The sequence below is a fragment of the Chiloscyllium plagiosum genome, chromosome 14 (assembly GCF_004010195.1).
Source record: "Chiloscyllium plagiosum isolate BGI_BamShark_2017 chromosome 14, ASM401019v2, whole genome shotgun sequence".
Lineage (NCBI taxonomy): Eukaryota > Metazoa > Chordata > Chondrichthyes > Orectolobiformes > Hemiscylliidae > Chiloscyllium > Chiloscyllium plagiosum.
In genome coordinates, this window is record NC_057723.1 from 78469413 (window position 1) to 78494507 (window position 25095).

At 43.7% G+C, this 25095-nt stretch overlaps 1 protein-coding gene across 6 annotated transcripts in view; it reads right to left on the reverse strand.

Moving 5' to 3' along the window:
- Positions 1-109: 109 nt before the first annotated feature.
- Positions 110-25095, reverse strand: part of LOC122556827 (NEDD4-binding protein 3 homolog) — a 123868-nt gene continuing 98882 nt past the window's right edge. For 2 of the 6 annotated variants that reach the window (XM_043704048.1, XM_043704047.1), the window contains exons 2-3: positions 5148-5603; positions 110-1180 (exon numbers count right to left, since the gene is read on the reverse strand). In XM_043704048.1, the coding sequence (XP_043559983.1) occupies positions 305-1180; positions 5148-5564 (1293 nt within the window). In that variant the 5' untranslated portion in view covers positions 5565-5603 and the 3' untranslated portion in view covers positions 110-304. Of the gene's footprint in view, positions 1181-5147; positions 5604-15705; positions 15725-15828; positions 15983-24362; positions 24569-24714; positions 24734-25095 lie in introns of those variants that run through there. The other 4 variants (XM_043704052.1, XM_043704046.1, XM_043704049.1 and 1 more) reach the window with 4 other exon arrangements.

Below are 25095 nucleotides of genomic sequence, written 5' to 3' on the forward strand. Positions count from 1 at the left end.
CCGCCTCGCGTGACTGTCTGTGTGGAGTTTGCACATTCTCCTCATGTCTGCGTGGGTTTCCTCCCACTGTTCAAAGTGCAGGTTAGATGGATTGGCCATAGGGATTAGGTGGGATGCTTTTCGAAGGGTCTATGAAGACTTGATGGGCAAAATGGTCTCGATGTGCACTGCAGGAAGTCTATGATCCTAATGGAAAGATAAACTAAGCTTTTATTAAAAACGGCATGTACCACTTCATCCAGAAACTAATACCAGTGAAGAGGAAGAGGTGGCTACTGATTTCTGCTTCCCCATTGGTCACTTTTTAAAACAGGAAACAAATGGTAAATAATAAAATGCCAGTCATAAACAGCCCTACCTCCCATTTGCTCTCCTCAAGTTTTGGGGTTAGGTCATCCTGCTCCTGTCTGTAGGAGGGACACCGGCCTTTGAGCTGCTCACATTCCTGCAGTAACTTGTCAAAGTCCTCCTGCAGCTTCCTCTTCTCCTGCTGTACCTTAAAGAGCTGGAGCTGCAGGCTCCGCTGGGTACACTGTGCCTGCTGACTGACTTGGCGCAACTTGCTGCTATAGACACGTTTCAGCTCATCCATCTCCCTCTCCCACAGCCTCTGCTTATCCTCGAACACCTGGGCAATGGCGTCCTCGCTCTCATCCAAATTTCTCCTCACGTGTTTCAGCTCCACCTCCTTCTCGTGGAGCCGTTCCTCCAGCTCCCGGACCACATCCTCCACGGACCTGGAAAGCTCACAGGATGGTGACATGTGGCCCTGGGGGTTTAGCCGGCTCAGCACGGCCATGCTCTTACAGGAAAAACGGCCACTGTCTGAGCTCACCCCCTCCTTGGGAGCTCCATCAGTGTAGCTTGACCCAATGTGGTTGATCTGACCCATGGAAGCACTGATCTGCCCAAAATGATGCTTCAGACCCATTCCACATGGAGGGAGACTCGTCATGGAGTTCCGTCCGGAGTCAGACATGTTTTCCTCTTGGCTGGAACTCCTGAAGTATTCCTGCTTTTCCTCTCCGTTCCTCCGGGATGAGTGGCCAGCCTTGCTGAGGCTGATATTGAGGCTGGCAGTGCTGTCAGATAGCTCCCTGCTCTGCTGCGGATACAGATTCTGCATCGAACTGAAGTTCTTTGGCACCACAGGCCTGAAGGCAGAGGATCGGAACCGAGACTGAGAGGAAAAGACAAGGTGGGTGAGACAGGAGTCAATATCAATGGGATTACATTGAACTGGCACACTTCACTGTATTGCTATTAGAGTCACAGTCATCGAGATGTACAGAACAGAGACAGAGCCAACCTGTCCATGCCAACCAGGTATCCTAAATTAATCTAGTCCCTTATGCCAGCACCTGGCCCATATCCCTCCAAACCCTTCCTATCCATATACCCATCCAGATGCCTTTTAAATGTTGCAATTGTACCAGTGTCCACCACTTCCTCTGGCAGCTTATTCCATTCACGTACCACCCTCTGTGCGAAAACATAGCCCCTTAGGTCTCTTTTAAATCTTTCCCCTCTCACCCTAAACCTGCCTTCTAGTTTTGGACTCCCCCAGCCCAGAGAAAGGACTGGGTCTATTTATCCTATCAATGCCGTACCCCTTGTAATGTTGTGGAGGTGCTGGTGCTGGACTGGAGTGGACAAAGTCAGAAGTCACATGACACCAGGTTATAATCTAACAGGTTTATTTGAAATCATGAGTGCTACTCTGAAAGCTTGTGATTTCAAATAGACCTGTTGGATTATAACCAGATGTCATGTGACTTCTGACCTCCTGATTTTATAAAACTCTATCAGGTCATCCCTCAGCCTCCGACGCTGCAGGGAAAACAGCCCCAGCCTATTCAACCTCTCCCTACAGTTTAAATCCTCCAACCCTGGCAACATCCTTGTAAATCTTTTCTGAACCCTTTCATGTTTCACAACATCTTTCCTGTAGCAGGGAGGCCAGAATTGAACGCAACATTCCAATAGTGGCCTAACCAATGCCCTGTACAGCCACAACATGACCTCCCAACTCCTGAACTTTTCATAACAGTAGCGTGGATTTCATGGACATACCCAGGCAGTGACCTCTCAGACTATACACTCAGTTCATGGACTAACTGTTCTGGGACAAGACTCTCTCACATACAATCAGCTCTATCACAACAAAAGCTCAGCAGCACACTCTTCCTGCTCGTCTTAAAATAATGGCAGCAATATTCAGGACAGGAGATGATAGATGTTGTTGTCTCAGCAACATGTTTGCCACCTGTCAAAGGTCCGTCTTTCTGAAATAGAGTCGAGCTGTTATTTGCATTTTTATTACCATAATTACTTGTGTCTCCATGCAAATGAGATCCTCCATCATAGCTGAATCCCAACTGAGACTGTCTGGAATAGTCACTTTTAACTTTCACTGGTTTTTCCCTTGATGTAATTAAACTTTCAAGTTCTTACTAAACACCAACATCTGGGAATCTTAAATTACCTCCTTTCTGTCTGTAATGCTCTTAACATTTTACAGTCTGAAAATGTGACTTTCTCACTCCTTCAGGTGTCAATGTGCACAAGTGTGCTTGCAAAATAATGAATTGCATCAAATTGCAAAGCCTATCTTGCTGTATTCAATCATCCAACAGTCACCAGGATTTTTGGCTATTCTTTAGGGATCAAAGCAGATATATTTTGCATTGCATGCTCCCCCAATCCCCTCCCAAGTTAAAGGTATTTCACCATAATATGTTGATGTGGAGCAGCAGAAGACATGACAGGAAGGATTCATTGAATATCTCGCATCTATCTTCAGAATGCATACAAATGGTGAACGATTGTGTCAAAAGAGCCAGGAATTATTGACAAGGTAACAAGTGTGTCAAGAGGATGCACCTAAAAGAAAACTGGAAATTGCTAAGTTTCCTGGACTGGGTGGAATGCAGCTCTGTCTGCTGAAAGAAGCAGAAACAGCAGAGATAGAGACAGAGACACTGGTTACAATTCTTTAATCCTCATTGATAGAGTGGTGGTGCTGGAGCTCCGGACACTTGCTCATGTTGTACAGCAAACTCGGTTTTAACCAGCACTCTCGAGAAAGTCTCAAAATTATACACCTCAAATACCATGGGGTTTTCTGTATGATTCTGTCCAGTTACTACAGTATTTAAAACGTATTTATCTCAATGTTCACTCGAACGGTTACATGGAAAATCCACAGCTAATTCAAGTTCGAATCAATTTCTCCTCAAATATTGCGACCTGCCATGATATCCGAGCAGTCAATTGAGGGTGCGAGTGAGAGGGGCTCTCTGGCCTGTAAGCTTTATTTCAGGCAAAGTTGCATTATTATTTAAATGGTTTAAGCTGAAAATAAAATCTAACAGTGATGGGTACACCTGTTGCATTACATTTCTATTACTTAGTGTGTGCTGTCACATCAAATATGTGGACTTCTTGATTATACGTTTGCTGTATAAGGGTTAAATGTTCATATTAAAATGACTCCAGCCTTTCTACTGATGTCACACTCTGTGGGTGAAGATGAGGAGCTCTACTCTCGCTTTTGCAGGGAGCTGAGGTTTTTAAGAGTTCTGGAGGATTCCTTATCAGTTACCTAAGGCCCTGATAATTGTAGTTGACCTAATATAGTTGTACCTGGTTCTATCATATAAGAAGTCTCCAAGCTAACCAGGAGCAGCACCTCTTCTGTCGATATTGTGCAGTGGGGTCGCCTTAACCACAAATCACTGGACAGGTCCACAATAAAGCAAAGGTAAAGGAGGACTGGTGGCAGTGAAACATCTCAAAACCCCCTGCTCAGCACCACGTAGCCATAGAGGTGATAAATACCACATGAAAGCAGGAATGGTCACCTGAGAAAATCCCACCGCGAAGGTCACATCAGTGTTCAACAAAGGGATAAAGCAGAAACAAGGCAACTCGAGGTTAGGCACCCCCCCCCCCAGTATTGGAAACAGGTGGAAAGGCAGCTTGGCGAAAGGGAAACATCCAGTTTATGCAGAGATACTGAGAGGTTAATTAAGAAGGGAAAACATTGGCAAATGCAGTGCAAGGTGGGAAAATGCAAAGTTGCTCATTTTGAAATGGAGAACAAAAGAACAGAGTATTAGTTAAACGGAGAAAAAATTGTAGAAAGCTGCATACAAAAGGGACTTGTGCACGAAACACAGAAGCGGCAGGTATTCAGGAAGGGTCATGGAATATGGGCTCTTATTTCAAGGGGGTTGGAGTATAAGAGTAGGGAAATTTTACTGCAACTGGATAAAGTGCTGGGAGACCACACCTAGAGAACTGAGAGCAGTTTTGTCCCTTATTTAAGGGGAGAGATCATTTCATTGGAGGCAGTTCAGAGAAGCTTCACTGGGATGATCCTGGTATGGAGGGATTGTCTTACGAGCAAAGGGTAAGCAGGCTGGAACTCTACTCACTGGAGTTGAGAAGACTGCGAGGCGATCTCATTGAAACATATCAGATTGTTAAGGGGCTTGACAGGGTCAACGCTGAAAAGATGTTTCCCTTCATGGGAAAGTCTAGGACCAGAGGGTATAGTCTCAGAGTAAAGGGACACCAAGGTAAGACTGAGCTGAGGAGGAATTTCTTCTCTCTCAGAGTTGGGAGTCTTTGGAACTCTTTGCTACAGAGAGCTGTGGGGGCTGAGTCCCTGTGCATATTTTTTATGGCTGAGATAGGTAGATTCTGGATCAGTTGGGAAAAGCCCGGAAAATGGATGCAAGAATTATCAGATCAGCCATAATCCTATTGAATGGCAGAGCAGACTTGAGGGGCTGAATGGCTTACTCCTGTTCCTGCTTCTAATGGCTTTACTATCAGGGACAAGACATTGATTAAGCAAGACAGCCAGTGGGGATTTGAGAATGGGTGAGGCATGTCTGACTAACTGAGGGTGGTAACAGAGAAGGTTAATCTCGAGGCTGCAATTGGCAATCCATGTATGGGATTTTAGAAGGAACTCCACACACACCCAATGGATACAAAACCAGCTCAGTGACAGGAAGCCAAGGGCAATGGTGGCTGCGTGTTTTTCAGACTGGTAGGGAATTTGCTGTGGTGCTCTCCAGGATCAGTTCTGAGTTCACCCTCCAATATCAGAGCCTCAGTACTGTGCTTAAAAGTACCTTTTCAAATTTCCCTCCAACTGGAAGTGAATTCTTTGACAAATCGATCTCCTTCCCATCCTTATAAGATGTTTTGCCATAAATCTCATGTTGGCCATCCTTGCGACAGCGTTCCATGGAAGAACTCCCAGATGCGATCCTTTTCTCAGCCTTTGCTCCCTTTTTCGTGCTGTTCAGGTAGTTCAGTAACTCTCTCTGGCTTAACCCCTTTTTAAGCAGCCCATCTGGCTGCCTGATGTTGTAAGCATTCCCATTTCTGCTACTCTTCAGGCCATCACTAAGGAGGTCCCGTTTGTCAGCCATTAGACTACTGACACTTCCCATGATGCACTTGCTGTTGCCTGGGGAACAAGAAGACAGGTCGTTGCAATGGTTGCTGAGATCACTGGATGTGGATAAGGTTTGGATTGTAGCCATGGACCCTCAGGAATCCAAGGAAGAGGCTCAAGAGCAACACTAGAAGGAAGAAGAGAGATGATTTAGAGTGCAAGTTATTGATGGAGGCAATGCAGACTAAAGTAAGAATGCAAGAATATCATCAATCATCACACAATATACAAAGACATTTGGATAGACCTATGAACAGGAAAGGTTTAGAGGGATATGGGCCAAATGCAGGCAGGGGATTGGGAAACTGGTCGGCATTGTCAAGTTAGACTGAAGGGTCTGTATCCACACTGCATGTCTCTGTGACTAGCCTTTTTTTTTACTGCATTTCAGTCTCAGTCTTGAGTTAAACATAATAATTAACACACAGTGTTCACTACAATAACACTCATTACAATCTTCCCCATAGATGAACTCCTGAACGTATGCAGCCTCAAGTTACAAATGCCACAGTGTTTGCAAGTGATTAATTACCAGCAAGTAATTAAGTTTCCCAGCTCATATTTGGGCAGGACATGAATAGGAAAGGTTCAGAAGGATATGTGCTAAATGCAGGCCAATGGGCTGAGTTTAGTTTGGGAAGCCTGGTCAGCATGGATGAGTTGGACCAGAGGGTCTGATTCATGCTGTGTGCCTCTCTGACTGGAGCTGGCTTGCTTTTATTTGTAGGCGGAAACAAAACATGAATGGGCTCTTATTACATAGTGAACGGGCAACAAAATGATCATCCTTCACAAAGTTTGAACACTTTTTCTAATTACTGCCTTTGCCATACTATCCTTCAAAAGCATATTTAAAAAAAATACTTTTACCCTGGAGGCACATATTGTGGGATAAATTAATCATCAAAGCTGCCCTTAAGGAAGTAGCCACAATGTTCCAGCTGATCTATTCCTATCTCAATTCAATCTTCAGGGTGGAAAGAATCAGCGATGAATAGTTGCTTTTAGATTTTGTTGAAGTGATGTGGTGACCCTGTCGAGGCTAATGTTCTATTACTCATCCCTAACAGGCCTGGAGCTGCCGGTGATGAACTGCCTCTGGAACAACTTCAGTTCTTAGGGGGTGGATATGCTGTGGGTACGGTGCTGCCAAAGATACATTCCCAGCATTTTGACCTAACAACACCGAAGTAACAATGATACATTTCCACGTCGGGATGACGAGTAGTTTGGAGGTGAACTTGTAGGGGGTGGTGTTCCCATGTATCTGCTGCCCTTGTCCTTCTAATGGTCATGGGTTTGGAAGGGGCTGCTGTGGAATTTGCAGAATTTCAGATCTGTTCTATTCCTTATTTCGTCAGATAAACAATTAAACAAAAAACATTTAAAAAAAATAATTTCTTCTTCAGAACTGTGCCAACTGAATGGAGGGAGTGAACGAGTGAGGTCAGTTCAAACTCTCACCTTCAGCATTATGGTTCCTGCTGACAAAAAGGTGCAGGTATGGACAATAGATGAAAGTGGGGTGTGATTCCTTCAGTAGTCAAATAGTCTAGGGACACATGAAATGAATATTAGGTAAGGCACTAGCTGGCTACCAGTAATTACAAAACAGCACCTTGGAAACGCAGTTGATGTCATCCGGACATGAGATAAAAGGGAAATAAACTACCAGGAAAACAGAGCTGTTAATGCATTTTTATAAACCGTTCAGTCAGAAACTCCCCTGAAATACTGGAAATAAATTGTACTCCTTTCCTGAGCACTACAATATCGTTGCTTCATGCTTCTTCACCAAGTACCTGCATTGCAGCCTCTGCAATAGAAGGTGCATAAACAGTAAAACCATAATCCACCTGCACCCAGAGACTGAGGGCTCCAATAATAACGAAGATCACACACAGAGGAAATAACCAGCAATGCAGTTAACGGAGTACAGGGCACAATGGTCACAGATCAAACCAACTTCCCACATGCTCATGGATTCTGGTGTTAACTGATGTTATGTTCCACTCAAAATAAGTGAATTATAACTTATTTTTCTTATAACTGCGCCCAGTTCTGGTCGCCCTATTATAAGAAAAATGTGGATGCTTTGGAGAGGGTTCAGAGGAGGTTTACCAGGATGCTGCCTGGACTGGAGGGCTTATCTTATGAGGAGAGGTTGACTGAGCTCGGACTTTTTTCATTGGAGAAAAGGAGGAGAAGAGGGGACCTGATTGAGGTACACAAGATAATGAGAGGCATAGATAGAGTCGATAGCCAGAGACTATTTCCCAGGGCAGAAATGACTAACACGAGGAGTCAAGCTGGTTGGAGGAAAGTGTCAGAGGCGGGTTCTTTACACAGAGAGTTGTGAGAGCATGGAATGCGTTGCCAGCAGCAGTTGTGGAGGCAGGGTCATTGGGGACATTTAAGAGACTCCTGGACATGCATATGGTCACAGAAATTTGAGGGTGCATACATGAGGATCATTGGTCAGCACAACATTGTGGGCTGAAGGGCCTGTTCTGTGCTGTACTGTTCTATGTTCTATAACCAAAGTTGACCTCACTCCTACCTTTCTTGCAGTGAAATAGCACTTTGTCATAACATTTCTTTGCAGCAAAAGATGGGTTTTTATTGCGCTATGTGAAACAAGCCAGTTTTATCATCTCGGAGTGATCTGAATTTGATTATACCAGAACGTTGCAGATACATCTCCTACTCTGCTCAATTAACAATCCTTGACAGGTTCAGCAGAGGACTGGAACATGGAGTTGGTAACAGATTCAAATTCCCCCCCAGTCTTTCTTAGAGTGCATAATTTGACTTAGAGTGCAAATGCCACTGTAGTGCTGTTAGAGGAGGCTGGCCATTGCCATTCCTGTACAGTTCTCCAGGCTACACACATCTATAAGGTACCAAATTGTTTTCTTTTTGGTGACTATAAACTGGAATGTAGACAACTGTAACTGAAATACTAAAATTTTACAGTTTGAAAATCATAAATGTTTGGAGCCAGGCAATTTGATTTAATTTGCTTTTTGAAGCCACGAGCATTCACTGGTATTGAGAGCCTAGAGTTAAGAAAATTTTTCCCCACGTCAGTCCTCTTGATTGGTTGGGCTGTTAAATGTTAAAAAGCTGCAAGTTGCAGGGCAGCAGAGGAGAGAAACACCCAGAGCCTGCAGTCAGAAAGCACCCATCTCTCCCCCTCTCTACCTCCAACCCTTGTTGGAAAAAGTAGAAAAGTTAAGAAAGCTTAGAAGAAAGAATTTTAAAATAATAAGACCTAGGTCCACCTGATCTACCATCAAAGATCAACTGTTGCCCTGTAGAGAGCAGCGGGTCATCATTGCTCAAATCAAACAGTTTGAGAAAATAACTTTTCACCTTGCTGTTTGATTTTTAGAATGTTGTTGACCCTGTATATACTCTGTAGTATCTATGTTAAAACCCTTCATTTTTTATCTGTCTTAATCACGATACAGTGTGCGTATGTGTCTCTTTGGAGTCTATGAAGGGGTGTAGTTTAACTTGTATAGTATCAGATTAGAAATACTTCCTTTCTCTGCTCCTATTCTCATGTCCCAATAAACAGAATTCTATCATATTAATGATGTGAATTGTTTTTGCTCGAGTTAGAGGCAATAAGAAAAACCCATCATTTTGGTGGTCTTGTTAAATGCAAAAGTACATAAAATCCTGATGATGGCTTGTAGAACAATGGGGCACGATTATCAACAGTGTCTTCCCAGTTAATTTGTCACATTTCCATGAATCTTTTATCATCTTTAGGAAACGCACCACCAATTAGTATGTCTGATTAAGAAATGGTCTTCACACAGTCAGAGTTATACAGCACAGAAACAGACCCTTCGATTTAACCAGTCCATGTCAACCATAATCCCAAACTAAACTAGTCCCACTGCCTGTTCTTGGACTATATCCCTCCAAACATTTCCTACTCATGAACTTATCCAAATGTCTTTTTGATGCTGTAACTGTGCTTGCATCCACCACCTACTCTGGAAATTCATTTCACACACAAACCACTCTCAATGTAAAAAAAATTGCCCTTTATGTCTTTTTAAAATCTTTTTCCTCTCACCTTAAAAGTATGCCCCCGAGTTTTGAAATCCCCCGCCGTAGGGAAAAGACACCTGTCATTCACCTTATCTATGCCACTCGATTTCATAAACCTCTATACAGTCACCTGTTGAGAGTGTGGTGCTGGAAAAGTACAGCAGGTCTGGCGGAATCTGAGGAGCAAGAGGGTGGCCATTTCAGGCACCAACCCTCCATCAGGCTTATGCTCAAAACAGACTCTCCTGCTCCTCGGATACTGCCTGACCGGTTCTGCTTTTCCAGCACCACACACTTTAGATTAGATTAGATTCCCTACAGTGCGGAACCAGGCCCTTCAGCCCACCAAGTCCACACCGACCCTCCGAAGAGCAACCCACTCAGACCCATTCCCCTACATTTACCGCTGCACCTAACACGATGGCCAATTCACATAACCTGCACATCTTTGGACTGTGGGAGCAAACAGGAGCACCCAGAGGAATCTTGACTCTGATCTCCAGCTGCTACTCTATAAAGTCACCTCTCAACCACCTATGCTCCAGTGAAAAACATCCCAGGCTATCCAGCCTCTCCTTATAACTCTCATCCTCCATTCCTGGTCAATCTTTTCTGAACCTTCTCTAGTTTAATAATATCCTTCCTATAACAGGGTGATCAGAACTAGATACAGTGCTCCAGATGAGGCCTCACCAATGTCCTATACTACCTCAACATGGCATCTCAACTCCTATACTCAACAATCTACTCCACGAACAGGAAATCAATGTTTCATGTACATTACACAGCTCAATGGAAAACTCTCGAGTATTAATTTGCTACTTTAGATGGGAAGCTAAAAAGTGATCCAAATGTCACTGGAGATGATAGCAAACTGTACAATACCCTAAAACTAGACACTGTCACTGGCTGAATGTGTGGTACAGAGATAGACCTCCCTTTAGAGGAAGGTCAGGTAACCCAAAAGGGTAAATATCAATCCAGAGCAGTGATACATTTCATCAACTTCATCTGGAAAGACAACTTGGAAATCATCATCAAGCCAAACAATTGCAATGTCTTGTGGAGAAAATCAGTTTTTCTCCTTCTGCCTTAGGATCACTCTTCCATTTCCGAAGATTTCAAGTCTGGGTCCAAAAGTTCCACTGGGGGCCAGGGGCCTAATTAACTTCACATCTTTTCCAAAGAGTCATAGAATCCCTGCAGTGTGGAAGGGGGCATCTCGGCCCATCAAATCCACACAGACTCTCTGAACAGCATCCCAACCAGACCCAGCCCTCTACCCTACCCCCTGCATTTCCCATGGCCAATCCATTGTCACCTGCACATCTTTGGACTGTGGGAGGAAACCAGAACACATTCATGCAGACATGGGGAGAATGTGAAAACTTCAAACAGATAGTCACCTGAGGCTGGGATTGAACCTGCATCCCCCGCGCTGAGAGGCAGTGGTCCTAACCACTGAGTCACCATGCCACCTCACTCTGCCAAGGGGCGAAGTCATAAAGATATTTCAAACTATGGTGGAAGTGAGTAGGGCTGATGTGCAGATGATGTTTCCAATTAGTCCAGAACTGGGAAACCAAAATCCAAGAACCAATAAATTCAATTAGGAACTCAAGAAACTTTTCCCAAAGAGTGGTCAGAATATGAAACGGACTGAATGGAGTACGACATGTGTCAGTGAAAGCTGGGCGAGCATGTGAGGGGCAAGGAATTGAAGGAGGTGGTGACAGGGTTGAATAAAGCAGCATGAACACCAGCTTCGATTTCTTGGCTGTGTTTCTGTGCTGTATATGTAATTGGACAGAAGACAGTTAGAGACATTGCATCTTAGCCTAGAAATCTGACCAGTTACTTTGACATAGATGTTCAGATTACTGAAAAATACAAAAGCACTCACTCCACAGAAACAGGCCAATACAGGTTTATTCTGAATGACTCAACCTGCAACAGAATTCAACAACTTCCTCTGTTACTGGACACCATCTGCTTCAATATCCCCTGTCCCAATGGTTTGCAATTTTTTTTGCAATAATCACCCCATCATTGCAGAGTCCAACAAAAATATATTTTTTGCCAAGTCTTTGGTATTCGTATTTCCTTCTATCAGAATGTATCCTCGATGACAGCCAAACCTTCAGAATGCTTCTGACAGCCGTACACTATAATCTAACGGAGCTGTTCACCTTCATGTTGATTAAATGTTACATCTTGAATTTTACAGTTTAAACTCATGACAAAAACCTAATCACTGTTTTTTCCCTTTTGGAAATATCCTCATCAAAACCAATATGTACAAGACAATTTTCTGATTCAGTATGTGGATGTACCTACTAGAGAAGGTACAAAACTTGACCTACTCTTGGGAAATAAGGCAGGGCAGGTGACTGAGGTGTCAGTGGGGGAGCACTTTGGGGCCAATGACCATAATTCTATTAGATTTAAAATAGTGATGGAAAAGGATAGATCAGATCTAAAAGTTGAAGTTCTAAATTGGAGGAAGGCCAATTTTGACGGTACTGGGCAAGAACTTACAAAAACAGATTGGGGGCAGATGTTCTCAGGTAAAGGGACGGCTGGAAAATGGGAAGCCTTCAGAAATGAGATAACAAGAATCCAGAGAAAGTATATTCCTGTCAGGGTGAAAGGGAAGACTGGTATGTATAGGGAATGCTGGATGACTAAAGAAATTGAGGGTTTGGTTAAGAAAAAGAAAGCAGCATATGTCAGGTATAGACAGGATAGATCGAGTGAATCCTTAGAAGAGTATAAAGGACGTAGGGGTATACTTAAGAGGGAAATCAGGAGGGCAAAAAGGGGACATGAGATAGCTTTGGCAAACAGAATTAAGGAGAATCTGAAGGGTTTTTACAAATACATTAAGGACAAAAGGGTAACGAGGGAGAGAATAGGGCCCTTCAAAGATCAAGCAAGGCGGCCTTTGTGTGGAGCCACAGAAAATGGGGGAGATACTAAATGAGTATTTAGCATCAGTATTTACTGTGGAAAAGGAAATGAAGATATAGAATGTAGGGAAATAGATGGTGACATCTTGAAAATTTCCATATTACAGAGGAGGAAGTGGTGGATGTCTTGAAACGGTTAAAGGTGAATAAATCCCCAGGACCTGATCAGATGTACCTTCGACCTCTGTGGGAAGCTAGAGAAGTCATTGCTGGGCCCCTTGCTGAGATATTTGTATCATCGATAGTCACAGGTGAGGTGCCGGAAGACTGGAGGTTGGCTAACGTGGTGCCACTATTAAGAAGGGTGGTAAGGACAAGCCAGGGAACTATAGCCAGTGAGCCTGACCTCGGTGGTGGGCAAGTTGTTGGAGGGAATCCTGAGGGACAGGATGTACGTGTATTTGGAAAGGCTGATTAGGGATAGTCAACATGGCTTTGTGCGTGGGAAATCATGTCTCACAAACTTGATTGAGGTTTTTGATGAGGGCAGAGCAGTAGATGTGATCTATATGGACTTCAGTAAGGCATTCAACAAGGTTCCCCATGGGAGACCGATTAGCAAGGTTAGATCTCATGGAGCCCTTCCTGAAGAAGGACTTATGCCCGAAACGTCGATTCTCCTGTTCCCTGGATGCTGCCTGACCTGCTGCGCTTTTCCAGCAACACATTTTCAGCTCTAATCTCCAGCATCTGCAGACCTCACTTTCTCCTCATAGATCTCATGGAATACAGCGAGAACTAGCCATTTAGATACAGAACTGGCTTAAAGATAGAAGACAGAGGGTGGTGATGGAGGGTTGTTTTTCAGATCGGAGGCCTGTGACCAGTGGATGCCACAAGGATCGGTGCTGGGCCCTCTACTTTTTGTTATTTACATAAATTGATGCGAACATAAGAGATATAGTTAGTAAGTTTACAGATGACACCAAAACTAGAGGTGTAGTGGACAGCGAAGAGGGTTACCTCAGAGTACAGTGGGATCTGGATCAGATGGGCCAATGGGCTGAGAAGTGGCAGATGGAGTTTAATTTAGATAAATGTGAGGTGCTGCATTTTGGGAAAGCAAATCTTAGCAGGACTTATACACTTCATGATAAGGTCCTAGGGAGTGTTGCTGAACAAAGAGACCTTGGAGTGCAGGTTCATAGCCTTCTTGAAAGTGGAGTCGCAGGTAGATAGGATAGTGAAGGCGTCGTTTGGAATGCTTTCCTTTATTGGTCAGAGTATTGTGCACAGGAGTTGGGAGGTCATGTTGCGGTTGTACAGGACATTGGTTAGGCCACTGCTGGAATATTGTGTGCAGTTCTGGTCTCCTTCCTATTGGAAAGATGTTGTGAAACATGAAAGGGTTCAGAAAAGATTTACAAGGATGTTGCCAGATTTGGAGGACCTGAGCTACAGGGAGAGGCTGGACAGGCTGGGGCTGTTTTCCCTGGAGCATTGGAGGCTGAGGGGTGACCTCATAGAGTTTTATAAAATTATGAGGGGCATGGATAGGTTAAATAGACAAAGTCTTTTCCCTGGGTTCGAGGAGTCCAGAACTAGAGGGCACAGGTCTAGGGTGAGAGGGGATAAAAGTTATAAAAGAGACCCAAGGGGCAACTTTTTCACGCAGAGGGTGGTATGTGTATGGAATGAGCTGCCAGAGGAAGTGGTGGAGGCTGGTACAATTGCAACATTTAAGAGGCATTTGGATGGGTATATGAATAGGAAGGGTTTGGAGGGATATGGGCCGGGTGCTGGCAGGTGGGACTAGATTGGGTTGGGATATCTGGTCGGCATGGACGGGTTGGAATGAAGGGTCTGTTTCCGTGCTGTACATCTCTATGACTCTATCCCAAGGATCTAATGCTTAACCAAGTACATCCAAAGTCATTTAATACTCTGTAAATCATTTTGGCTTAAAACATCACAGGCAATGACACTGAATTCCATTTGCCAGTTTTGAACCTATTGCTCAAGCTCATGACAAATCCGTTTCTGTTTCCTTTAATCTTCTGTTTAATGAATGGTACTATTTTTGGAATCATCTGCAAAATTTCACCACCAGGCCATGTGCAAGTTCGCAACACCCTCCCACAGCGAGTGCCAACACCTGGTACTCACCACCACCAACATCTGCCAGCAATGACATCACTCTCCTCTCCTGCTGGTTCTGTTGAGTTCATTCTTCGAATATTATTATTCTTTGAAATGTATCCTATCACTGGGTCTCACTTCACTCTGACATGATCTCCTCTCTCAAACTCAATTCAACTGCTTGTTTCTTTTCGTTTAAATCTGAGCTTGCCTGATAGCAAAGCATCCAGCAAATATCATCCTCTTCACTGCTGGTGTAACCCATCACATCTTAGAGAATTATCCTGTGGGATCGAAGTGGCTAATCACCACAAAAAGGTCAAGTGGACAAGAAGTTGTCTGGTAATCATACTGTACAAATCCCTTCATCAATAAACAAACCAAATTTTGACACCCAATGTTATGATCCAGAGAGAGACAGAGAGAGAGAGAGAGAGAGAGAGATAGAGAGACACAGACAGACACAGAGAGACACACACAGACAGACAGAGAGAGACAGACACACACACAGACAGAGAGAGAGAGAGAGACAGAGAGAGAGACAGACTCTTTCAATGCCAAGTGTAGCAATGTTAGAGTGAGCTGATGCAAGGGTTAAATAGGTATGTTTCTGTTCAACCGGCCAGTACCTGACATTTCTGGAGTGCTTGCAAGGACATAAGACCCAAGAAACCTTTGACCTTGCCCCCCACCCCCTCACTGAGCCACCCAAGATCAGACAATAACAGATACCAGGGGAATTTTGTTTCCTCCATGCTGTGATGTGACCTGTGGGAGAGTACAGAAAGAATGGAAAAAGAAATCAGAACTACAAAGGTCAAGGAAAAACTTGGAGAGTTGATAGAACAATTTCAGGATTTTGTCACTGAGTGGCAGTGATCTTGTTTCCAAGCACTTGTACCTCATTAAAACCCCTTCTTTCTATAGCACGTCCAATTCTCCGCCCTTACCCAGGAAGCTGAAGTGGGAGACAGCAATCAGAGCAGGGACCACTGGTTGCCGTAAGCATCATCCAATTGCTGCTTCACTCCAAGCTCCCAGCATGCTCCATGACCACTATCCTCTTTGACCCTTCATCTATGTACATTGGCATCGAGAAACTATCAGCCTCACCTCACCATCACGCCGGCTCTTCAACCAACATAGACTCCACTTCCACACCTCAGCTTGGAGCTTAGGAACACCTACAACTTGTATGGTCCTGGCTGGTGGCTTTGCTCACAGGGACACACTCACCTCGTGCATCGATACAGGATGGAATTCCTGGTTTTTAGTTTGTGTTCTTCTGTGCTCACTTGGACACAGCCAGCCTAGGCTGGCCATTGTGCTTTCACAGTGCACAAGGTCCTTAAAGCTCAGCTACACATTCGAAAGCCAAAACAGAAACTGCTGGAGAAACTCCATCAGGTCTGGCAGCATCTGTGGAGAGAAACCTGAGTTAATATTTCAGGTCAAGTGACCTTTCCTCAGAGCTCCAGATGCTGCCAGACCTGCTGAGCTTTTTCAGCAACTTCTGTTTTTGTTTCTGATTTAAGCATCCACAGTTCTTTCAGATTTTAGTAGAGGACTTGACTGGATGCAAGCAAACATCTGAGCTGAAAGAGTGTTCACCCCGAGAACCACACTTATATGTAGCTCCTTTCCAGTTTTTTCTTTAAACCCATTCCAATCCTCAGTGTCCAGGCAGACAGAGCAGAAGGAAATATAGTCTCTTTACTGATCACATCACCCTCTCTTTAACCTTTGACCAATGGATTAAATCACCAGAGATACATACTGACGGAATTACACACTGTATCGTCAATGCTGAGGGACCTGGTTATTAATTTGGTTCAAAGTGACAGGCTCACCCTTGCCCAATGACATTGACCAACCACCTCTCTCCTATCAAGGACAATAGTTAGCTTCTCATCAGGGAAAAGAATTGCCTAAATATTCAGCCCTTGCTTTTGGAAATTCAAGTATGACTGTGAAATTAGTAAAAGTCTGTTGACCCTCCGTCTGAGAAAATTGTAACTAAGAAATCCAAATGCTCAGAGAAATCAGCAGGATGTGAGTGAGGGAAAACTTTGTGCTTGCTCCATCTATCTCTGGTTACACAACAATCCATTAATTAACAACATTCTGAAGTCAAAGAGAATAATTCTACCACACAGAGTGTCTCTTTTCTCCCTCATTTTCCAAGTCAGCAACCCAACAACCTCTAATGCAACTGCCAATTGTTAACTGTAGATAGTTTTGAACTGTAAACATAAGCAAGGAAAGGCAATAAACTGTCCAAACTCATAATTAAGGAACTTTAGAGAAGGCCAACAAATCAAAATGAAATTCAAACCTGAAACAGAAAGCTAACCCAATTCACACCCAAAACTTTGTTTTCTTATTAATGCTGAGGACCCGAAGTAATGTTCACATTTCGCTGTAAATGTTTGTAGCGATCAGCAGTGCTCTGCCATAGGACAGCTGAAGTGATAGTGATTCTGACAGAGCAAGAGTGTGGAATTAACACACACACACAGTTACAATGACAAATCCCTGAAGCAGCCATGGGTTAGTGATGTATCTGCACTGATATGGGGTCAGCCTCCCTCACTGTCAACACTCAAACTCGCTCAAATTCCTTCAAAGGAATTACTGTTTAATATTTGATACAGCACAAAACGAAAGTTAATTTTTTTTAAAGAGGGCAAGATGAAGAAACTGGAAGTTGGTTCGCAAAGTTACAGCACTTCGGCTTGACGATAAAAACAGGAAGAACCACAGGTGCTGTAAATCAGAAACAAAAACACAAATTGTTGGAAAAGCTCAGCAAGTCATGCAGCATGTGTGGAGAGAAATCAGAGTTAACGTTTTGGGCCCGGTGACCCTTCCTCTGGGCTTTTCCAGCAATTTCTGTTTTTGTTGGGCTGGAAGATGGTGGATTGGATCAGGATTGACTAACAGACAGAGAATAAGGTCAGAACAAGTGGGTCATTGCCAGCAGACTGTGACTAGTGAGTTAAAGCAAGGATCACTACTTGGGTCACAGTTATTTATGGGAGGACCACATATGTGCTGTGAGGAAAATGCAAAGCAGTTTCAAGAGCATTTGGACAAAGTTACTGAGTGGGCAAGAATATGGAATGGAATGTGAACAAAGTGAGGTGACCATCCACTTTGGTAAGAAGAGAGGTAGAGAGGTGGAGAGTATTTCTGAAATGATCAGAGGTTAGATTGAGTTGATATACTAGAAGCTATTAAAGCTGAACATGTCTTTATCACCGAAGGACTTGGGTGAAGCCTTGCTTCAGTTGTATGGAAATTTGCTTAGGCCGCACTGAGTGTGCAGAGTTTTTGGTCCTGTCAACTTTCAGCTTCACCTGTTTACAAGAGGCAGAACTGTCCTATAAAGGAGGGCTTGATCAGACTGGGGCCTGCATTGTCTTGAGGTTCAAAGAACGAGAGGCGATATTATTGAAACCCACACTATACCGAAAGGGATAGACAGGGAGGTAAGTTGTCCCCACTGCTTGGTGCATCTAGAATAAGGGGAGACAATCTCAAACCAAGAGAGAAGCCATGCAGGACCAAGAATCGCTTGACCAGACAGAGGTTAATCATTTGGAATTATCTTCCCCAGAGAGCTGTGCAAGCTCAGCCATGGAGTATTTTTAATGTTGAGATTGACCAATGTCTAAATACCAACGACACATAGCAATATGGGGATAGTGTGGGGAAAAGCTATTGAAGTGGGTGATCAGCCATGATTGTATTGAATGGTAGAGCAGGTTTGATGGGCTGAATGGCCCACTTTTGTTGTGATGTTCCCACAGACAGATTGAGAGAGGAAAAGTAGCCTTGCTCAATCTCTCCTGGTCAAAACTTTCCTTAGTTTCAAATGCCAACAGTATAACGTGACTGAAGGACGGAGCAGAATATACAGTATTTACTGTTCTCCTCCCAATGGATGGTGGGTATGTTCATCAGGATTTGCAGTTGTGTTGTTTAAAGATCAGAAAGGTTTGTGTCAGGGTGAGGCAGGGTACGTGTACTAGGGAGTAATAAGCATTATTTAATTGGATTCCTAAAGCCAGCACTTGGCCAATGATACCAAGAATGGAATTCAACAGAAAACACAATTGACAGTTGCCCGTCCTTTCCACCTCAGAGCCCAGCTTCTCCAAAGCCAAAGACAGCTGCTGACCTGCTTCCTGATGTAATATCATCCTTTGGCACCACACACTTACCTCAGGCTTGAGGCTGGAAACGTGAATTTCTAATGGCTATTCAATGCCAGTGGACCACTGCAATTAACATCAACCTCGTGCTGCCCAGCCTATATCCACACATTCACAACCAAGTGTGTCACAGGACGGGGATTGGAAGCAAAATGTGAGCAACACTTTCACATCACTCAGCTTAGAGTCAGGTGATCCAACCACAGTTTTTCAGATCTGCAGAGGATTCCAAGTAATAAATGTCTCATCATCTCATGAGAAAGAAAAACCATGTGGGACTCTTTCTTGGAGCCTCTGGACTCTCGATTAACCTCTTCATTTCCCACCCTCTTGCAAACACGGCTCCAATTCAGAGACAGAGCCTGGCATTGTGGCAGAATGAAGCAACAGGAAAATACCTCGGGCACAAAAATGGAATTTGAATACACAAAATTATAAGCTCCAAATCGTACCAGACAAAACTGGAAGTTATGAGCAAATTACTGCAGAGGCTGCAATCTGAACTGAAAATAATAAATCAGCATCCGGAGGGGGAGAGGGTGGGAGGGAGGAGAGGGGAGAGAGGGGAGAGAGGGGGGGGAGAGAGGAGGGAGAGAGGGGGAGATCTAACGGTTCGAGTCTCTCTCTCTCTCTTTCTCCATGGATGCTGTCTGACCCACTGCGATCTCCAGCATTTATTGTTTTCGAACTGGAAGGCAGTAGGCCTTATCCCTTTATGGAGTAGGCCAGACCACTCAAAACATTATTAAGCAGGCAGAGATCATAACTTTGCAATCTGTTTTGGTAAGTGTACAGTAAAAATTACTCTGAGTAAGTTAGCAAGGTTGACTATCAGGTTTAAAACAGACAAAAAAAAAAATATTCACAAAATTACACAATGAAACACAAAGAACAGAATAATGAACCCCTACAGAACTCAGTCTATCCAAATTAGACTTAATTATGCTGTTCCGAATATACACAACAGTCCCAATAAGCAAATTCCCTTTAAAAATCAGTATAAATGGAACACATGCTTACAGGCTGAAGTTAGAAGGAGAGACAGAATTTCCACACAGTTCACTGCCGAACTCCCAACCAGTTCTGGTCTGAATTAAACTGCTCAGCTCGAGAGCTGACCACTCCCCTTTCATTCTACAGGTCACTTCTAAAACATGACTTTGGCCTGAAGTCTCATCTGTTTACATAAAAGCCTCCCAGAATCCTTTTCATCTCTGTACCAAACCAGTCTGATCAGAGCCCGGCCTGGTTCATTACCCCTCTGAAAAAAAATCAAGGACAGTGTAACCTTGAGCCAAGAAACAGCTGTTACAAAGAAAAAGGACTAGCTTTGTGACATCCCATTATTGAACATGCAGCACATTCAAAAGAAGAGGAAAAAATATATATTTGGTGAATATATTAACTACCTATAGGAACTAAAAATAAAATCTGGAAATGGGGAATCCTAGCTGTATATAATAAGGCCAATTTGGATCATAAATAAGCGAAGCCTTTTCCAAACCAAAACAACCAAATGTTACAAAAATACATGGACTTCTGCAGGAATCTCTTTGGCAAGTGTTCCACAGAACTCACTGGATGGCCCGATGAGGTGAATGATCAACGTGTTTCAGATTGAGATTTCCTAAAGATGGATGGGGGTCATTATTTGCTGCTCACAGGGTGCTCTGAATAGCCATCTGGATCCTCATTAAACTTTCCGTAAATCCAACAAAATCAACAGGATCCATACCTGGTTTGCAGGAAATAAATGATGCAGACACTTTTGTTGGAAACAGATTTTACTGAAGACTGTCAGCTCACCAGCCTTTGAAGTAATTTCCTCCTCACTAAATGAGCCATTTGGCTTGTATAATGGCCCTGTTACATTTAAAATTTCCAGCCTGACTTTAGAGTGTACATGAGACAGAGGGAGCTAGACACAAACATCAGATAGGTCAGACTCCTGTTCACATCGCACTCACCCAACACTTAAGAGTCATAGAGATGTACAGCACGGAAACAGATCCTTCGGTCCAACTCGTCCATGCCGATCAGATATCCCAACCTAATCTCATCCCATTTGCCAGCACTTGGCCCATATCCTCCAAGATGGAAATGTGTTGCTGGAAAAGCGCAGCAGGTCAGGCAGCATCTAGGGAACAGGAGAATCGACGTTTCGGGCATTAGCCCTTCTTCAGGAATGATTCCTGAAGAAGGGCTAATGCCCGAAACGTCGATTCTCCTGTTCCCTAGATGCTGCCTGACCTGCTGCTCTTTTCCAGCAACACATTTCCATCTCTGATCTCCAGCATCTGCAGACCTCACTTTCTCCCCATATCCCTCCAAACCTTTCCAATTCATATACCCATCCAGATGCCTTTTAAATGTTGCAGTTGTACCAGCCTACACCACTTCTTCTGGCAGCTTATTCCTTAGGTCCCTTTTATATCTTTCTCCTCTCACCCTATACGATGCCCTCTAGTTCTGGACTCCCCTACCCCAGAGAAAAGACTTTGTCAATTAGCCCTATCCACGCTCCACATGATTTTATTAACCTTTAATAACGTCACCCCTCAGCCTCCGATGCTCCAGAGAAAACAGCCCCAGCCTATTCAGCCTCTCCCTGTAGCTCAGATCCTCCAACCCTGGCAACATCCTTGTAAATCTTTTCTGAACCCTTTCAAGTTTCACAACGTCCTTCTTGATTGAACTGTGCAACTTTCCTGAGCGCAGATGGGGAGGTGCCTGCTGTGGACTGAGGTAGATAAATTCAGAAGTCACATGACACCAGATCATAGTCACCCTGTTGGATTATAACCTGGTGTCATGTGACTTCTGACATTTTCTTGAGCCCAGTTAATGGAACATGGATAAAGACAGGTTTAGTTAATGCGCAACAGAGTGAATATAATCAATCAATCTCCATCCATGCTCCACCAAGAGAGTGCAGCACATTAAATTACTGAACAAAGCACAAAACTGGCCACAGCACTACCCATTTATAAACTGGCAATTTTGTCTGTGGCAGATAAAATTAATTTAAAATCAGGCAGAAAACACTACTGCACCAGCGGAAAAGGATCAGGTGCAAGGTAAGGTCACTCCAGCTATTCAGCTGGTTTTATCAAATACAGAGGAATCAAATGACAGAGATATGGGATACCTATTTCCAGCAACTGATGGATCTCAGGCACAGGCTTTCATGTTGCTTGCATCTTCTTGCTCTCTGGTAAGTGTTGTCACGACTATGGTGTTGTCAGAGAAAATAACTCTCACATGACCTTGTGGAGATGTTACAATGTAACCTAATCAATCCAGGGGAAGAGGAAGTTTGCTCCTGAAAAAGGAATAGGGCTTGGGATAAGGGGGAGGTGATGGCCTAATGGTATTATCGCTGGATGATTAATCTGGGCACATGGGTTCAAATCGCCATATTTGAATTTGAGTTTTTTTTAAAAATCTGGAAATAAGAGTTTAATGATGACCATAAAGTCATCTGGGTCAGTAATGTCCTTTAGGGAAGGAAACTGCCATCCTTACCCGGTCTGGGCCTACATGTGAATCCAGACCCACAGCAATGTGGTTGACTCAATTAGGGATGAGCAATAAATGCAGGCCTAGCCAGAGATATCCACGTGCCATGAATAAGTTGAAAAAAAGGAGGTTGCTGAATGAAGTTCAGGCACTGTAGGGCCTTTTTACAAATGGGTGAGTTGAGGAGTAAGGTTAAAGTGAAGGAGTGAAATAATCTTCTCAGACACTTCACTGAGATACAGAGCAAAGCTGGAGAAACTGGAAACGTGAACGAAAGCTAAAGGGGAGCTAGGAGTACAAAGGTGAAAGAGTTTCAAAGAGAGACCCCAACACCGGGAACTGAGCCCACACAAAATCCAAATGGTGGGGGGGTGAAACATGGGAGACAGAAACACAGCCTTCAGGGGATTACATAAGCGAGGCAGGTGGTTAGACAGTGACCAGGGACCAATGTCATAGGCAAGAAATTAAAGACCATCAATATGAAAAATGAAGAATCTGGCCAAGGTAGGTCAGTGATAACAAGCGTATTAGGCAAACAGGACACGGTACAAGGTGGGATGTAGCTGACACAAGGTTGGGAGGAGTTGGATTTTAAGAGCAGACCCTGGAAGTGACAATTGACAAAGATGTGAAAAGGTTTCAGCAGCTCTGTGCTGTCCTGTGTCCTACTCTGTTTTTCCAGCACTTTCCATAGTTCTTAACCCAGAAGGATACCCAGGTATGTGTCACACAAAGGACTGCAATAAAATTGTCTTCAATTCTTTATTCCTCCAACATTTTATCAGAATCACAGGCATTTGAGCAAGGCCAGGGTTGAAGGATTTGAGCTATAGGGAGAGGTTGAATAGGCTAGGTTGTTTTCCCTGGAGCTTTTCCCTGGGGTAGCGGAGTTCAGAACTTGAGGGGATAGGTTTAGGGTGAGAGGGGAAAGATATAAAAGAGACCTGAGCGGCGACTTTTTCACGCAGAGGGTGGTGTGCGTATGGAATGAGCTGCCAGAGAAAATGGTGGAGGCTGGTACAATTGAAACATTTAAAAAGCACTTGGATGGGTATTTGAATAGGAAGGGTTTGGAGGGATATGGGCTGGGTGCTGGCAGGTGGGTCTAGATTGAGTTGGGATATCTGGTCAGCATGGGCAAGTTCGACCGAAGGGTGTGGTTCCATGCTGCACATCTCTATGACTCTATGGCATTTTGTTTTATACACTAACAGGATGAGGGGCTCACTTGCTCGTCCTGCATTTACTGCCCATCCCCAATTCAGTCAACCCCATTGCTGTGGGTCTGGAGTCCCATGTAGGCCCAGACCAGGTAAGGATGGCAGTTTCCTTCCCTAAAGGGCATTACCGACCCAGGTGGACTTTTCCCTGACAATAGATCCACGATCATCATTAGACTCTTAAATTCCAGATTTTTATTGAATTCAAATTCCATCACCTGCTGTGACGGGTTTTGAACCCAGCTCCCCCTTACCTGTCCTCACCATTCCCTAAGGACATTAAACCTTAGAGGGTTACTGCTTTGGACCCAGTATCTGACATTCTCCAGAGCTTTTTATTTATATTTACAGAATTACTGCTTAATATTCAGAATGTATCAAAGTGCTTTGTAATGAAGGATCGTTGGAAATGTCCAACTACAAGTGATGAAAGCTTGGGGAAAATAAATGTCTAAGTAAAGGAATACCGCTTTCCCACTCGGCTCCTTTTCTCAAGATAGATGATACTTTATGAATGAAAGCAGAACTATCTATCAGAAGCTCCTTTCCAATTATATGCACAGACAGAAAAAGTGGATCTTATAAAGTGCAAGACTTTTATTAAGAAACACAGGAAGGACTAAAATATCTGTTTAGCATGACAAGTAATCATTAATTTTGTTTGATAATTCCATCTTTAACACAAAAGCAAGAATGATTAGACAACAATAGCAGTCACAGTCTTACAGTCTTAAAGCCTAGAAATACATAAACATATCTTACAGATCTGGGGCAGGGAAAGAAAAAAATCACACAAAACAAATCCACTTACTCTTATTTTGCTCAGTCCGGACAGTAGTGTCTCGTTTACAAATTGAAGCAGAGAGGATTGTGAAATACAGAACCTGAAGGTCAGGCACACCATTATAAGTCGCTACTTCCTCAGTTAATCCTGTAATCGCCGCGTCACCTCAGTAACCCCTTCAAGCTTCCAAATTTAGCTCATCACAAGTAATGAGGCTAAGTGACTTTGTTCGTCCAGGGGCTCTTCAGTCGAGTTAATTGAGATAGTACAGGCACGTCATGTGAATACAGATACTGGCGCTTAAAAAAAATAACATCCCACATTTTGAACTCGTTGGCACCACGCCAATAGAGAGATGTGCTGAAAACAAAACTCATACCTGGTTAAGCAGCACCAAACCCAGCGAGGATAGACCCACACTTTCATCTCTAAAACGGATTTGTTTTCAACAAGATCACAGACTGCAGCTGTGAGCGTTGCTTAAAAAAAGCCCATATTTCACAGATCCCATTGTTTATTCCCCCCTCTCCAACAGCTGCTGTTTCCAGTGTCATCCTTCCAGACAGGAGGATGCTTCACAATTCTTTATAGATTAGAGGGAAAGACTGAAGGTGAGGACAAGAGAGAGAGAGAGAGATAATGTGTGACAGAGTGGGGTGGGGGTAGAGGGAGAGAGAGAGAGAGACATATCACCTGGGAGAGACTGAGGGGGGAGACAGAGAGAGAGTGTGTGACAGAGAGTGGGGGTTGGTGAAGGGAG